Source organism: Atractosteus spatula, chromosome 17 (assembly GCF_055471065.1).
Source record: "Atractosteus spatula isolate fAtrSpa1 chromosome 17, fAtrSpa1.hap1, whole genome shotgun sequence".
Classification (NCBI taxonomy): domain Eukaryota; kingdom Metazoa; phylum Chordata; class Actinopteri; order Semionotiformes; family Lepisosteidae; genus Atractosteus; species Atractosteus spatula.
The window spans coordinates 11,940,341-11,959,102 of NC_142722.1; the positions used below are offsets into that span (position 1 = coordinate 11,940,341).

General features: G+C 35.2%; 1 protein-coding gene across 4 annotated transcripts in view; it reads right to left on the reverse strand.

Moving 5' to 3' along the window:
• sfswap (splicing factor SWAP) overlaps positions 1-18,762 on the reverse strand; it is a 73,062-nt gene that overhangs the window by 25,560 nt on the left and 28,740 nt on the right. For all 4 annotated transcript variants that reach the window (XM_088935542.1, XM_088935543.1, XM_088935540.1 and 1 more), the window contains exons 11-13: positions 15,559-15,697; positions 14,575-14,787; positions 10,174-10,364 (exon numbers count right to left, since the gene is read on the reverse strand). In XM_088935542.1, coding sequence (XP_088791668.1) covers positions 10,174-10,364; positions 14,575-14,787; positions 15,559-15,697 — 543 coding nt within the window. The remainder of the gene's footprint in view (positions 1-10,173; positions 10,365-14,574; positions 14,788-15,558; positions 15,698-18,762) is intronic.

Below are 18,762 nucleotides of genomic sequence, written 5' to 3' on the forward strand. Positions count from 1 at the left end.
AGCAGCATCCCAGAAAATGGGGAAAGGAATGCAAAAATCACAGCTAAACAAGCAACATAAATTAATGGTGCTTGCTTAGTTTGATAGGTAAATGCTTCACCGATGACAGTTCAACCTCTCTGTACTGTAATACAATCTTATTTTAGATCCCTTTAAAATATGAAAAAAGAGGACAACACAAACAGTAAGAATTTCCTGTGGTGCAATATCTACATAAATTCAATAAGAGCTTTGGAAAAGTAATAGCTGTAATTAAAATCCAATTGCAAAGCAATTGGAAAAATTGAAAGTTTGTGAGCTATTTCTACATGCAGGCTTGAGTACAATTAAGTAAAATTATACAGTAAAACAGGGAAATCATTAAAGATTTAAAGTTGCTTGTACTTGTGAAGCAATTAAAGTCAATGGATCAAAATGCTTTTCCACAACAAAAGGACAATAAGACTTATTTTTGTTTCTGCATTCTATTTTAAAAGGACTATACTCATGTTTAAGTAGTTTAATATTCCAGTTGGATATAAATCCAGTAAGATAACACAACACATACCAGGATTCAATAGCCATTAATAATATGCTAAATCCAAAGGAATACTGATTTCTCATTACTACTCTAGTATTAAATAACATGTACATTATCCTTCACTAAAACGCGTTTAAAATAGAAAAGGAGATAAAAGAAAGTGGCACGGATTATTAAGCTTTCTTTGCTGTATTAAAATTACCTATGTGTAATAGAAGAAATTAGCTATTAAAACATCTCCACAGGGGAACACTGCTTTAACAAAAGCGCGAGAAGTTTCTGCTTTTAATTCTGTGAAGCAAATTACAATACAAAGCACTAATCAAAATATTATGAAATGGTCTGCGGTTCTAAAAAAATAGTTAACCTTGTAAAGATTAAATAGGCTCAGACACTGCAGTGTTCATAACACACATAGAAAATATAATAGATTTTGAAAAGGGTATTTTTTTCTCCCATTCGCTACCCAGCTGAGGAAAAAAAAGTTGTCTATTTGCCATTTAACCAAATGATATGAGAAGAAAAAAGCTCACTAGAGGAACTACATTTAAAAGTAACTTGGCGATTCTAAGACAAAAGACCTAAATCAATTATATAGCACAACAAAATAAAAGCACACAAAAACGGGTTTTGCTTCCGGCAATTGGGGAAGTCAATGCAAGAGCTGACATCAAAATAAACCAGCAGGCCTTGAAATGCTTGACAGTTATTTTCTACCTCACTGTGAAGATCAGCCACTCAGAAAATGGCTACATTTCTTGCATTTCCTCCATTCGTTTAAAAAAATCTCTATTCTGTCATTATATTTTAGTGACGTATGTAGTTCTGCATCTCAGAATGGTGAAGAGATTCAGATTTCAGGTAACTTGACTTTAACTGAAAGACCTTTAAAATACGAAAAAGTTTAAAAATGTATTAGTTCCAGATCATAAGCTTCCATTCAAAGGCAACCATGTGAATACACTATACACACACGTGCACGCAAAATGTAAAATGTGTATATATATATAAAAAAAAAAAAATTACATTGAATTAAAAAAAAAAACACTTGTCAGAATGTCGGAAGAAAACCACAGAAGCAACCGTCACATGTCTCCAATCCTGTGATATTGTGCTAATTGGTATATTCACAAGGGAGCTATCCCCTTGATTACTTGTGTGGAGACACCTGGAAGACAAAGCCTCACTTCATTTCCTCTAATGTTTCCCTCTGTAGGTTGATGTTACTGCTCTTCATCAGGCTGTCAGAGCCAGGTCAACAGGAGACAGGTGAGGGGTTCACAGCACACAGGCTATTTACTTCCATCAAACCAGGAATGAGAGAAGCTGCGCAGGCTTTAAGCAGAGCCAGGTCTGCTGTGCACCTGCTGCCTCTTTAGTAAGGAACCTTAAATCCAGAACATAAATTTAAATGATAAGCAAGATCTGCTCTTCCTAAAAATATTCAAAGTCTTAAACATGAACACAATTAATTTATTTACAATGAATATTGTTGATGCTATTCTACTTATGCAGAGGTACAAGGTTCAAGTAACCTCTTCAGGCAACTGACTAAAAACACTTTTGTATGGATATCTGAAGGCTCGGGTCTAGTGCTATTCAACAGCTTTGTTCTGTTTTCAAAATTCAAAAAATACTTTTTGGAGAGGTACAGATATTCATTCTGAGCGTTTTACAAATAGGTGAGGTGTATTTGAGACGAGGAATTGCTTACAGTTCATTCTACTGCAGACCTCTTCAATTGTGGTATGAAACAATGAACACTTATATTTTGCTGTACCACCACATGTATTTAAACATTTACAGAATTTCTCGGTGAATCTGATGTAATTACAACGTTCTCTCATGAAACACTGTGCACTTTCAAGCTTATAAGAATTTATGGTCCCTTTTATAGAAATGCACTTCCCATTGCTAATGAAAAACACATTTTCTTTTCAATTTTCAAAATAAAGCTAGTTTTTTTTCTTTTAGTGTCTAATGAAAATGATCCCCTCTATCTGCAATAAAACTGACATGTTTTTTTTTTATTCTAGGTTCACTGAATGGAGATTTTTTTAATTTAAAACAGCTTTTAGTGAAAGAGTACTTAGTGATTTTCTTTCCTGGGCCATTTTCCTTCCAACAGGAAGTCTGAGGGAATGGTTTTTAATTGTAATCTGTGCTAAAGTCTTCAATCCTTGTTAAGCCTGTGGTTAACATGGGCATTATTGAAGATTATGACATAGATGGCAATCACCACGGGGAAACATGACAGTCTGGAACTACCGTTAAATAAAAATGCCTTTTAGGAGGTGTTGGGAAACAGCTTTGCTACTTTAAAATGAAAGGTTTTTTTATGATTTTTTCTGACAATCTCTGCAATTTGCACATAGTTCCATGTCTTACAGTAGATTTTCACAGTGACTGATTTGACAGATAAATTGGTTTGGATTAAAGCAAAGGTTAAAGGTTAAAGCTATAGTACGAAAACCGGATGCTAGAGATTGTAATTACTGTAATGACCCTTTGATGTGACCAGCAAAATGTAATTTACATTTCTGTAAAAAAGGAAATCACATCTTTTAATCTTTAAAGATGGAACATTAAGCTTACACAGTTCTTTCAGTTTTTTCTATAAAGTAAATAAAAAATACAATATGCAAAGATGCATTTTACTGGGATTATCATTTGAAATATACCTTATTTTTCAGGAAAATGATTACAACACTTATTTGTATGTTAAAATCTCACCTAAATTTCATCAGATTTAATGCGAGTATGATCACTCCCACCACAATACCTTCAACAAACAGACTATGATAACTAGCTCCATTTGGAGGAATAGCCAAACGGAGATTTGACTGACAAACATAAAACACTATTAAGCTTTTGGAGGGCTGGTCTTTCCTAATTTTGTATTGGCTGGTATCACTTCACAATGAGCAACTGAAGAAATGCTTCTTAAGCCGATTATTCCAGGATCTATTATTTTCCACTCCCAACAGCAGGACTAGTTTCCTTCCAATCCACCCAATCCTCAAAAACTCATTAGTCTCCTGGAGCAAAGTCAACTGTTTTCAAAGTCAACAGCCATCTGACAAGATATTTTTGACTACACCACCAAGTCTTCGATTTCAGGCACCTTGTCTTTTGTTTGCGGGTCTAACTAGAAATCTATTTACAAGGCTGGGAGAAGAGGGGAATGCACCTTAAACTGTACTTGGCTGCATTCATTTGCAGAAATTGGATTCTTAACAGAAATAGGGCTAGAATACATTTAGCAAGTGGCAAAACAATGACAGCGTTTTCTCTCATCTTCAAAATATCCAATAAATCCATTTTTCTGGTTTCTTGTGAGCTCCCATTTTGGGTTTTTATGTCTGTTTTTAATATTTTAACATGATTCAAATATTGTTAAAAGATCCTAGATTGCAAATTAATGCAATGCGTTTTTAATTCTGGTTTGACTACTGAGCACAGACATTGTTAAATAGTTTTAAACAAAAATAAGTGCTGCTAGGCATGGAATATATCTAATTGCAATGTCTTTTTCAAGATAAAAGTCAGAAAAAAATACATCAATAAGAAGAATCATAATTCATTCCCCAAACTCCTACACATTGTAAAAAAGAGGAAAAAAAAGAATAATTACAAAACCTGGCCTTTGAAAGATACTAAATGAAGTATCTTCTTCCTACGGTTTCTTGTGAGCATCTCATGTATATCTCTCAAACTTAGCTTCTGCAGCTCTCGTTCCAAAAATGTCACCAAAAGTATACTACCTAGCAGAGAAACCTTTTTGTCTCAGGAAAAAAATATTAAATAAAGTATACAATAAGGTATGATTAGTCTTAGTAACTTTAGTACCATAAGATTTAGGAACAAGCAACGCGACTTTGGAAAAGTAGGGGTGAGAACCCTGGTGTTCTGTTTTAGGTTACACACAAGAGGTCTCCTTTAATTCAATCAGTGAAACAATTTCTTACTTTTCCTGCAATGTACTGTGTTTTTGGGCAGCTGGATCGTAATGACTGTTGTGTGGCATCCTGGTGGGTATTGCACTTCAGCTGTGTGCTTGTATGTAAAGTTTTGAGATACTTTGAAAGCTCTTTATCATCATGTCAAATTATTCATGCTTTCAATAATAATAATTGCTTACACTTATACAGCGCTTTTCTGGACACTCCACTCAAAGCGCTTTACAGGTAATGGGGACTCCCCTCCACCACCACCACCAATGTGCAGCATCCACCTGGATCCACTACACATCAGATATCAGTGGGGAGGAGAGTAAAGTAATGAAGCCAATTCATAGATGGGGATTACTAGGAGGCCGTGATTGGTAAGGGCCAATGGGAAATGTGGCCAGGACGCTGGGGTTACACCCCTACTCTTTTCGAGAAACGCCTTGGGATTTTTAATGACCACAAAGAGTCAGGACCTCGGTTTTACGTCTCATCCGAAGGACGGTACCTGTTTACAGTATAGTGTCCCCGTCACTAAACTGGGGCATTAGGACCCACATGGACCGCAGGGTGAGCGCCCCCTGCTGGCCCCACTAACACCTGTTCCAGCAGCAACCTTAGTTTTTCCCAGGAGGTCTCCCATCCAGGTACTGACCAGGCTCACACCCACTTAGCTTCAGTGGGTTGCCATGAGTCATGAGTTGCAGGGTGATATGGCTGCTGGCATTTCAAGCTTTGTGTTCTAACAAGCAGCAATCCTCAATTTCTGGATAGAAGCAAACATAACCACAAAAAAGTCTATAGAAAAGTGGTGCTTCAAAAATAAAAAATAAACTCTGATAATTAAAGTTCTGAGAAACATGACAGAGCTAGTTTAGTTTATTAATAAAATGCAGTAACCCACATTAAAAAGATAAAAGAAAACAATCATTTGTTACAGATCTTTGCTTGGAAGATAAAATGTCCATACATTCCTTGACCCAAGAAACGTTTAAACAAGTAAATGAACAGAAAATACAAAGGTTATCTATTATCCTGTAAATGTCAAATATTTAACCGTGTTCTGTGGTTTTAAGCTACTGTACCCTTTGCATCTTTTCTAAATGTGATTTAAGTCACATTAGATAAAAGCCTACTAAATTAATAAGTGTAAATAGAGGGGCAAAACCCTGTATTACAATTCTGGACTTCTAATGCCCTGTAAACATGTTGCAGTTTCTCCCAAGTTCAAAGGAAGTTCAGGATAAAAGTAGAGAAATTCAGATCCACTGAAACAGAAGTTATAATTAGGCCATTACCAGAAATACTCTCTTGACCGTTTTCAAATAACTTAAGTCTTCTCCCAAAGTTCTAGCAAACATAGTGCTGCAGAACAGTTCTCCCAGATAGTGAAATAAATCCACTGGAATTATTCTCCTCTGTAGAGTTTCTAGTTAAGTAGTGAATTACTGTACATTTCCTCTACATTACTGCTGTATATACACATAAAGGTGGGGAGAAGCTAAAAGGTAATAGGGTAAAAGGGAAAAAACTATGAAATCATTATGAACACAGACTATTTGACTCAGATGTAACTGTTTCATTTAATCTACAAATACAATTTACCAGAATGCGATGTGGAAGAATTCTACAATCTGAAAGTCCAGCAGCATTCAGAATTGTCATTCAGCAATACTTTAACTCTCATTACAAAGGGAAAAAAAAATCATAGCTCTGATACACATCCTAATTACACATATTTTCCTTTCTCAGCCTCACTGAACTCATGCTGAATTCCATAGATACTGCAATGTACAATGACTCATTTAGCACACAGGACTTTTAACTACACTGATTAAACATTTTAATTATCTTCATTTAATTAAAAAAACTGAGTTCTGAGATAATGGGATTGAGAGAAATCAATGCAGAAATATATTTAGCTTTACCATTTTACACTCCCAAAAGTCTAGGAACTAAATGAACACCAATAATAACAGAAATACTTATTTGCACTAAATAAGCAGTGTTGTCTGCATATATACAAGCAACCCGCTGTGGTCAAATTATAAAGATGACTGTTAGTCTTTTGCTTGGATCATATAATGGTATAGGTAGGATACAAAAAGATGCAAATACCTACTGTAGGTAAGTGAAGGAAGTGCTACTCATGCATTAATTAAACAAATAACATCCTGGTGTACTTGTCACATATAAAACAGTGACACTTGGTTTCACTTGGTAATTGTGGTTAGCATAGCTACTGGAGATCTCTTTGACCCTTGAAAGAGGGGTAATTGTTGAGGCAAATCTGCAAGGATTCAGTGATCAACCTGCTGATCTTTCACAAGCAGCAAAGTCTGAGGTGATGTCAGCACGAAACCCTGCGAGAAAGACCAGGGACAACAGTGAGGGAAAGCGCATCCTCCAAGACTGTGATATCTGAGCATTAATTCAAAGTTGAAAGTAAAACAGGCAATAGACTGCAAATTTCAACCTGGGGCATGAGAAACCAAGCAACCAGGGGCAAGACAGACCATTTTCATGAGAAATGCAGTATGGTTAGATGAATCATCCTTCAACATGTCTTCACTGAGGATTCTGGTGGTTCCATTAATCGTCAGGTGTATTTTCCTGTCATGGTTTGCATGCACTTAGTATCATTAAGTAGCAAGCATTAACATTGCCTTCCAAGAGAATAAGTGATCATCTGCACAATTTCGTCATCTTTGGCATTTCTTTCCTGCAGAGAGGGTTATCTTCCCAGATGATAATGCCCCCATTTATAGAGCATATGTGGTCGCCCAATGGTTTGTCGAGCATGACACAAATGTCATCCATATACAATGGTCTTCTCCATCACCTCACCAGATCTGAACCTAATCAAGTATTTATGGGATACAACACCTAAGACAGGACTTTCCACTCCATTGTGTGAGTGACTGAGATTCTTGTGGAAAAATGCATCCACCTACATAACTATACATGTTGGTAAATTATGACACAGTGGCATACTATAACATGTTTGTAGACAGCATACATAGGCCATACTGGCCACACCTAATGGTTGAATGTTCTATTAACTAAATTTAAATGCCAATGTAAAATCCTTTGTCCACTAACTGTGCCTTTGCCACAGTAATGCAGCTTTCAGGAGTTGGAACAGTAGATTCAAATGTTTGTTATCATAACAGTTTAAAATCTTTTATAAACTGAAATATGCAGAAAAGGTCCATTCCTTACATCTGTTGAAAGATTAATTGGCTATACCTCATCTGAACAGTAAGGCGGGAGTCAGAAGTTTAGGAACACATATGAAAGACCTGACAATGCCATTAAAAGTGCCAGACAAGATGATAGACTTCAAACAGCTTCTCTGAATCTTATTTCCACTTAAAAGAGGTCTTATCTGCCACAGCTGCTTTATCCTGTAAGGAACCAACAGGACAGATTTTCCATAACAGATTGCACTATTTAATCTGCAAAGTCTTTTCAAATAAAAGTTAATTTCTGAGTTTTTGTCAACATCCTGTTTGACTTAAATCCCAGATGTATGTTCCACCCTAGTTTTATCAACTTTTAACTTTTTTTATTCTTCTAGGCAAAAATGATCGCTATGAACACAAAACCAAAAGAAGCTCACTATGAAAATGCAAAAAATGGGTGTAATAATGGTTTTATTTTTTCCATAAGATTAAGTCATAGTAAATGGGGGGGGAGTTTGCAAAACATTTATCAGTTGACACCAAAATAGTCAAAGACTATAGAAGTTAAGTTTGAAACATCAATTTTACAGGCTCTGTATTACTAACAACTTCTAATGTCTTCTAAAATGCTTTTTACAAGATACAACAGTACAATTTGAAGAGGTACTGATAATAACTGGTGGTGTCAGCAACATAGCAAAGATGCAGTACATTTAAATTATCTGATAATACATTAGCATTATTTATAGTCAGTGAAACATTTTATGATAGAATTTTAAGTTGCCGATGATTTTAATTTAAATCTGTCTTATAACTGTTTTCCTAATAACCATGTTTTATATGCAGATCCCCATAGAGATGATTATCTTCTTGGAACAAATAAAAAAATCACTAATAAAATATTTTATTGGGAAATGGTTTTAAAAAATCTTGATTTGCAATAGTATACTTCTCAATAATTTACATTACAGAGAAGCACTGTAAGTTTTCCCTCTGTGAATTAAATAAAACATCAAATAAGTGCTTTAAAAAACACACATGAATCGTCTTCATAAAACACTCAACTTTCCAATAATTTTCAACGACAAGTCTGCACTCCCTACAGCAAAAAGACAGGATATAACATATTGCATGACAGCTGTGAGCAGAAGATAAACTACTTACACAATGAGCAAAATATTTGTACCTCAACACTGTTCATTTACCATGTTTCTATGAGGTGCCTCATTCACTTCCTTGATTCTGTTTCAAGTAGCATGTGGACAAGGACAAGTGAAAGCTTTATACTGAGACCAAAAAAACCCAGCTAATCTGACGTATGATGAACCCTTAAATGCATGAATATAGAAAAGATAGTTGTTTTTTTAGATGTTTATAATTCAGTTGGAATTAATAGGATTCACGAGTCACTGAAATACATGAAAAGTTAGTTTTTTTGTTGACTTTCCAGGGAGGTTTCCCAGGAGAAGAGATGGCAATACATTTCCACGTTTCAAAGGCAATTATAAATCGGCAGTAAAGGACAAAATCAATTCAATTGTTTTAGCCAATAAAGAGACAATTTAAGACAACATCATCTTGACCAAATTTAATGGCTCCTAGTACCTTCCAAATCAATGCAAAGAATAATTCATTGAGCATGAAAATATGTATATGTATTATGGGTTTCAGAAATGATTTTCACTTTTTAGATGTATACACCCACAATAAATGTTCATATGTTGACCAAAATAGAAGATATTGCACATATAAATGTTCTAAATTATACTGCCGGCAACTTTCATTTAGAAACTTATTAAAACTTTTTTTAAAACTTATTAAAAAAATTATCCCAATTTGATACTTAGCTTAAATCGATCAGAAACACACCATCGGAGAATCCTGCCAAATTCAGAAGAGTCTAGTTTGGGTTTGCATTGACATAAAAAAATACAATTCATTGCCTTAAGGTGGATGAAGACAATATAGATGCTGATCACCATCACTCTCTGTCCGGATGCCCTGCTCTTTGGAGATCAATACTCCATTATTTTCCTTGTACAACAGAGGTATAGAAAGACTTACAGTCAACGTTCTCCACAAATAGCAGCTAAAAACTTTACAGCGTTTCATTTAGTGTCAGACTTACCTTTTCCACATTCAACTCCCTAAAACGCAAAGGCAAACCGTGTTCCTCACAGAACAGTTTCCTCCTCACCTAAAGCAGCAGGTTACAGAATTCAAACTTAACAAACCAGATACAGGCCTACAGCTTGCAAAGGAAATATAGAGGTATTTGTTAAAAGCTCCCCTTGGCAATAATGTGTTAGAATAACTCATATTAGGCTTTAATGCCCAGGAGACATTTGACAGGTTTTGTTATCAACTAGTATAAAACTATGTAATGAAAGGGGTCTGGTTACTGTTTTTTTTTTCTGTAGTTGCTTAACCCATGGGTGCTTAGAATAAGAGGTGGATTGATGGTGAGAGGTGAAAGCACTGCAGCTGAGCATCTAAAGCCCAAAAGCAAGGGATCTGGTACCTCTGATTGAGAAGGCATCTCTTCCAGTTTCTTGGCTTCCGCCTCCCCCAGCGGGTGTTTGAGGTTCTGCAAGAAGAGAGCTGCTTTCCTCTTGCGTTCCGCCTGCAGCTGCTTCTCCTTCGACTCCTTGGAGGCCTGGGCTAGCTTTTCCCTGGCCGCAGCCGCCAGCCTGTCTTCCAGCTTCTGTTTAGCTACACCAAGAACACATGATTTGTTATTTATTATGACTGCGCTGACAACTCAGACTAGAACAAAGCATTGCTGAGAAACCTTGCAGGCTTTTTTGCTTGGCTTCAGTGTGGCAAACTCATTTCACACACAGTTGGACAACAGGATCCCATACAGCCAACTACTGAAGCCATTATTAGTCATCATGACCCACTTATCAACACGACGCTTTCTGTGAAATATGCCTGCAAAACTCTACTGTGTGTTCATGTTTCACACCTCTGCCCAGTGGAACTCATCTCATCCTCAGAAATAAAAAAAACATTTAACACAATTAACATAATTATGGCTGAAAAAAATTCTGAGGGTGAATACTGTGGTAGGCCTTTAGGCCAAGTGCTGTTTCTTTAGTTTGACATGATGTGCTGTGAAGAGGTCATAGAGAAATTCCCTTACGCCTCAAACTCCAAAGATCTTTTTTCTTAGAAAAGGAACACATGGATTAACCACTAAAAATATACTGGAGATAAAGACCGTTCATTTAGGTGGAAGGGGCACATACAAAAATATCAGAAATCTATAAAATCTATGCAAGAGCACAATTTACCACTTAGTTCAACACCTCATGTACATTAGACAGAATTGCTAATCACTGCAGTAAGTGGGAACTATTTCAGCATTACAGACTAATCACCATCACAATATACATTTGAGATCTTAATGCTTAGATTTGATTACTGTTGTGGTATTCTTACAGTCAAATGCTATTTATTCTTCTAATTTAAAAAAGTAAAGTTTCTTTATCCTGAGACAATCATTAACGAACACAATGAGATTTTGACTCATTCAAGGTCTTGTTAGAACTTTCTATTACTGCAAGCTGTCCATCTGTCAGTATACATATATATATATATTTAATAATATTCTGTAGGTTTCTAAGCAATTATCAAGCTAGATTCAAAACTGGCAACAAATTGATTATTGAGCAAGCAAACACACTGGGTTGGCTTGGCTGCAGGTACCTCTATTTAAATTATAACTACATTACTTGGATATTGTGCCAAGAAATACAAGCAAAGCTGTCTCCTTTCTAATCTGTTATTAGCAATGTACTTCAGTAATGAGAGGTTGTGTACTCACTTGTGAATTAAAAAAAACATCATAAAAGTTTTCATAGGAGCTTCCCCAGCCATATTGTACAAAGTAACCAGTGATGAAACTATCAAAATTTGTCATCACAACTTGTATTACAAAATATACAGCATTCACCAGTACCACTACAGGAAGGGAAAATGTAGAGTGACAAAAATACTAACTAAAACAGATCTGTAGGATGTTTTTTAAACTACAAGTCTACATTGATTTACTGCAATTTATCTAAATGGACCTTATTTTCAAGAGTCAGGGGTCTACATCTCAAGGTGACTAGACAGTCCACTGCATTTTTAAGAGATCACCGTTTTATGCTTTGTCATTTTAGACAGAGAGGAACTGGTAGACAACTTAATCAAAGTGGGTCACAGGAAGTCTTGGCAAGCCATTACATTAATTAGACAGCAACCCATATTCTCTACTATAACAATGAAAATTTCCAACCTTTAAGACAGATTTACTGTACTGGAGCAAGTATCCCTGTAACTCTAAGGAAGAACATGCTTTTAGGAGACACAGAAGCAATTTAATTTTAAGATATTCCTATAGTGAGTGAAGCATATTTAATTGATGGATAGCCTACATAATACAGCCCACCATGTCTTTGTAGTGGGGGTAAAAAGGCCATCTGGTCAACATTTGAATTAAGAGTCTTCGTTATATCAAAGCAAAAGTGCATCTGTAATCACAACAAGCACCTCTAATCCTTTTAAACTCCATCAATACAGATTAGATTTTGGGTCCTGGATCAATACCACACAATCTAATTGAGTTAGTGAGTAAATGACTGCCGCAATGCTATTTATTTTAGGTATTGAGGTCCTTTACTTTGTCTCATTTTATCATTCTAACTGCATAGATGTTTTGATATTATTCACATCAAAAAGTGACAATCAGTTTACTAAAAGTGTTAAGTTTGTTTTTAAATATATATTTCTTCTTAAATATTTTTCCCTAAAAAATAAATGTTAAGCTAATCCCTTCATTAAGAACACAGCAATTATAATTAACTAATGATAATATCAATCTGCTATGAAATTCAATGTCTTTCCACTTATTTAATAATAAAGATCCAGAGTTGTGTCGGTTCTACTACGTAGAAAACGTTTCAATATGACAAAAACACATTTTAAACTTTGCACGAGACAAGTGCAAAATTCACATTTCTAACTTACACATTATTAGCAATACTACGACAAGTAACAATAATATACCAAAATATAATATCTATAGTCTTACCATAATGCCTGTACCCAGAGGAACAGAATGATTCAATATTTTTCACCTCAGCATTTAGTGCTGTGATATTCTACCATTGCCCACACACTGCCTGCCTCTAGGAGATTAATAAGGTACTTCACAGGTGATGTGTGATCAGCTATGGCACATTTATGAATAAGAAAAAAGCTGCCAAGAGTATTTATTTCTTTGCATTGTGCATACACTATGCTGGTACTTGTTTTCTTCTCCAGGTATACAGCATTCAATTACTGTACTGTATGGTGGGAGCTCAAGTTATTCCAATGCATATTTTATTGTTAGTCACATTACTGTTGATGTATTTAGCTAACATCCATGATGAATTACAAGGGTTAAAATAAAGCAATAAGAATTGCATTTTTACAAGCATCGCTAAAAACAAAAACAGCTAGGTTTTATTCCTGATTTTTTAATATCAAGTGTACATATCCAGTCAGAAAATGATTAATGGGATATTCACTGAGCTATGCTCAAATCAATAACAAAAAGAACAAATGAATGTTGTACTTTTATTCTAATCTTTGACAGTGAAAGAAAAAGAAATAAATACCTATTCTAGAAATCAAATCTAAATTACGGTTTTAAAAAATGAAGTAAGAAACATGGCAAGTTTTTGTAATTACAGAGAGAAATGTGGAAAATACCTTGCATCAATATCATTTCGATTGTTAATGTATTTTAAAATAAACTGATCATCTACAAAATTAAGATTTAAAGCATTATATGAGTTATCCATCTTTTCTAATAACCAATGTTTTTTTATTTCCAGTTTGGTGGATGATAACTTTCAGTGTTCAATGAAATCAAACTGCTCAGTAATTTGGTGTTTTATAGGGATCTGTGATCAGGGCTTATCTAGGAAATACATTCTTTCATGCTAACCTAAAAATAATAAGATACCCCCAAAGTCTGTTAATCATATCTGTAATTGCACAATACCATTGTGAATGAGACTAGTGAAATTTGCGATTGCACCCCTTTTGTTTTCCAAGAAAAATATGCAACTATCACATACTTACATTAAAGTGATATTCACAGCACTACCTTAAAGAGGTACTGAGTGCTAACTTGTTAGGCTAATTTGAATTCAAGTTTTTCTGCAGAAAGGAAGATATTCATCACTCATCTAAACAGACATCCCAAAGACTTTTCTAGGGGAAGGAAAATCAGATAAGCAGTGGATTTACAAGGTTTGTATATGTCTGAGCAGAACAAAACAAAATTGTATAAAAAATGCCACAAGTCCCCTTTTGAAGTCGTGGCTGGTAGCAGGTCACAGCATAGCAAGTTCCAATTACTGAACAGAAAAGACTTTGTATGATTTCCCTGCGGAACTTGTTTTCAGAACACTAGGGATTACTTTCAAGACAAGATAAAACAACTTTCTTGATCTCAGTTGCCTTATTCTCATTGTCCGTTAAGAAAAAAAATGTGAAAATGTAGCATCACTACAGTGAAATGTTTATACGTCTTACTGCAGACCTAAATAATTAAGCTGGAGTGTCTACCTGACCCTAACAAACTACCATGATGAGTACTGAAGAATGAAAAGAATGGCTTTTCCTAAGAACATTATGTAATTCTTTCATCTCCACCCAAATCACTTCAAAACAGCACAAAGGCTCTTAGGAAAATATGAAGACTTGTTCCTTCTAGCCTTCAAATACCAGGCACTGGAAGGAATCCAAACCACCGGATCATCTTTGGAAGGACTTCCACACCAGTGGCGGGTAAGCTGGTACACTTATAATTCCCTGTGTTCACAGAAACTATATCTGGCACAGTGCTCAGGATATGACAGTATAAGCTCTCATTATTTACCCTGCTTTGCCTCCAGCTCCTCCTGAGTCAGTTGGGGCTTCTTTTCCTCAGGCACTGGGGCCACAGCCTCCTTGACTGCAACACTGCTAGTACTCTCCTCATCTTCCCTCTCCTCCTCATCCGTGTCGTCATCCAGCTTCACACGGTTCTTTTCCAGAGGAAGGAGGTCATTCTCTTTCGCTCTGATCGCAAAACAAATTGGGGCAAAGGAAGCTACAAGAAACGGAAAAAAAAACGTATCAACAGTGCACCTATATTTTGTACGAGTCTGCTTCAAAAAAGCTACTTTCTGAAACAACGTGATGAATTATGTGTACCTTAATGTCAATATTTCCAACTACAAAATCATTAAGTGAGGCAGATCCAATAGAGTACTGGCAGTGTACTTCAAAGTTAAAACTTTGTCTCTGACGTAAGTAGTTAAAAAGAAGTGTAATTGCAGAACAAAAACAAAAGCTGAATTGAAAAAGCTAACAATAAAACAGGTGGGAGACCGCAAGAATAACATTTGTTTTAAAAATATGTTAAAATTAGGATCTATCCCACCAAAAATTAACGTTTAAAAAATATTTAAGCCAACAAAAATTCAAGTAATGAACATATGTGCAAATAGCAATTTAATCAGAATAACCACACCAAGCCAATGTGAGATTCACTTAATCTTAGTTGTTTGGACTGGGTACTCAAACATACTTGCGTCTTGATCAAATGAAAGCTGTTAAGAATTTTATTTCAAAATTTACAAAGTGCAACTGAAAACAAAGTAAGACCACAGCATGTTATATCAAAGATTAAATAGCATTCAGAAACGTTTTATTAGGATGTGTCTACAAAAAACCGAAAGGTTGTTTTGATAAATGACAGTGAAATGAAAAGAGAAGATGGATATCCTACATTGTTAAAAACATTGATAAAATGCAGGACTAAAAACTTTTGAAAGTAAGTCACACTATGGAGTTTTCAAATAAAACTTCACATTCTTACCTTTAATTAGTCTGCCTTCATTTAGAGGATTGTCAGAGGAGCTGTTTGCTGCCTCAGTTATCAAGGTTTCCGTTTCTGAGGAACCCTGAGACACAGCAGTCATATCATTTGTTTTTCCGGCTTCTGAAGAAGACAGATTCTGGAAAATTAAGACATTGCTTGTCAATACCACATACAAAAAAGAAAAAATCAGATTAGACAAATAACGAAGTGCTTTTAAGTACTAAGATGTACATTTTAGGATACCTAATGCATCACTAACAAAGTTGACATTCGTAAACGAAAAGTTAACTTTCTGAGAACTTATTCCAGTTTGAATGTGGTTTGAGTTATGTGGAACTTTCTCCATCTGTACTGTTGCTTGCTAATTTGAATTCAATAAACAATGAAGACTTTTCTTGCCTGCACATCATTCAACACAGACACTGATTGATGAGTGTAATTGTAAAAAGATTTGCTGCACCGAAAATGTGATGTGCTTTTCGAACTGAGAACCACTGCCTGTTCAAGTCTTGATTTTTTGTGTATAGCAAGGATGGAAGAGAAGCCAACTGAAAAAAGATGGATAGTGAATTGAGTATCGCTGTCTTAGTTTCGCAAAGTACTCAACATTCAAAGCACTTTGTGGTTGCAAGAAATTAATTTAAAAATTATGATGGCTCATCAGTTAATGTAAAATGTTATGCATGATATGAAAATCGATTCTGCATATGCAATATATAACATAATATTCTATAAACATACCTTTGTAAACAATTCCTCAGTGGCTACTAAAGTATGACCAGAGCAAATAAGCACTTTTAATAAGGACAGTGAGAAAGAAGAGTTTTCAGTTTTATTAGTGAAAGTTATTAGTATTATTCTATTCATTAAAATGTCTTCTGATGATTTTATACCTTTTCTCAAAAATTCTGGACAGTCTTTAAAAAACCCTTGCACACATTATATAAGGTCCTATAAAACTTAATAACATAGGAATCGCTTTATCAAGTTCAAAATTCTTTCATTTCAGAGCTGCAAAAATGCAGGTACATCATCGTACTTCTGTGTCTTGATACCACTAAACCATTACACAGCCCATTTTAGATAACACAACAGTTTTCACACTTAATCTTCATGTTAAAAGACAATGCAGGACGAACCTTTTCAGAAATACTTTTTAGTACATATCTAGCCTTTTCACACAAAATCCCAGTCACTCAGCCAATGAAGGGAATGATACCATGAAAAGTCTGATACAGTGAAAGACTTCAAGTGGCACGCTTGCAGAGTTTAAAGTTTAGTTGTAGAAGCAACAAATACAGCAATAACTGTGCCAGCTGCCTAAGTGATTTTGCACACTGATAAACTGTTCACATACATCAATGAATTTGAAAATGCAAAGCAGATTGCACACTATTTCTATATTCCTTAAGGCCTATGATATTGTAAGAACATTTAAAAGTGTGATTTCTGTAAAAGGAGCAATCCACCAAATGGCCTAAATCTCTCACACAGAGAGCAAAAAAGGCTTTAAGGAAACTTATCATAATTTCATAAATACCCAGGTAAAGGATAAAAAAAAAGTTTGATCGGATTTATAGACTCATTAGTGAATCCAGGCCACAAATTCTAGAAAGTTTCCATAAAAATGTGGGTTAGTATTGGGAAAATAGCCAAAAAACACCATGACACAGGGACAAATTATGTACATTTTAAAAAATGATAATTACTTCTATGTTGCTAAATTGCTTTTTAAATAAGCCAATGTGCAAAATAATGCATTGGATTTTTCTCCCAGGCTCCATTGATGATCTTATGCATTACAGATCTTTCTCTATCATAAGAAAAAACAAAGGATTCTGGAAAAAACATGATTCTTCATTCGTTTTGGCATAAGAAATGCCCAGTGCTCTACAAGCAATAGCCAATGTCTCAGTGACCTTCTGAGAAACACAATGTCATGGGAATTATGAGAATTACAGGATCTGACAATTGACTTGAGCAGCATTTGTATAAGCTTTAATTTAATTTCCATTTAATCTGCCAACCTTGGATAAGTAACAGGACAACCCTGCATCTTCCATGAATAAGGCTTTTCTCAAGCAGTGAAAGGCAGCATGCAACTGATTATTCTCAACATAAAAGATATCAGTTCTTCCTTTCTCGAAGGCACACCCTGAACATTACAGAAATAACTTGCTTAACCCATTCCCATTTTGCTTTTTGTGTAGAACTCCATAATGCAGGTCCTGCTAAACATTAATTCTCTTGTTAACCATCACGAAATATTACATCACAAACACAATTTAAAAATACCATTGCTGTCACTGGCATTGTCACTACTCCTGATTTTTCACCCTAATAACTACTGCATTGTTTTTACTTTGGAACAAGGAACATTATGGAATTTTTTTGTAGAGATGTGACTCATTTTATACAAGATTTTCAAAGCTTGTACAAAACCACCCCCTACTCCCACCAAATAAAAATTAGATTTATTAAGCAGTTTTCCAGTAGGCTACCTTTACTGTAATTCTGTGTGGGAGAAGTCAAACCACAAAAGTAGCATCATGAAAAAAATTAACTAATCTCACATTTTCAGCCTGAATCTTCAGTTTAAAATATCAGATGGTACTAATTAGTAAGCATTTATCTATTTCCTTTTAAATATCATTCACTAACCTCATACCCTTCCAACATTTTAACAATTTACAACAATTAAGCAATATATAAGTGGACATTTAATTAATCCGTTCATCTATTATCGGAAAGTTGCTTCTTCCTGGATAGGGTTGCAAAAACCCAAAGCCTTCCCTGAGGAAAAGAGTGCAAGGCTGGACTATACCATGGACAGGGATGCTTGTCAATCTCTGGGGGCAGACACAATCACCCAGATGCAATTTACAAATACCATTTAAGCTAGTCAGCATGTGAGAGGAAAGTGGAGCCCCCAGAGAAAACTTGGACATGGGCACGGGGATAACGTGTAAAATTCACTCAGGAATCAAATTCTGGACCCAAGAGCTATAAGCCAACATCACTATCTGCCAAGGTATTGTGCTTTGCTGTATTTATTTCACTCTTTGAACAGTTTTTTATTTTATGGAAAAAAAAAATATTCATAGCAGTTCATTCTTAAGACGAAATAATGTTTTATATATTGCATAAAAGTGCTATGCCAGTTGAAACAGCTGACGAAAGCAACCCTCCAGTCACTTAGAA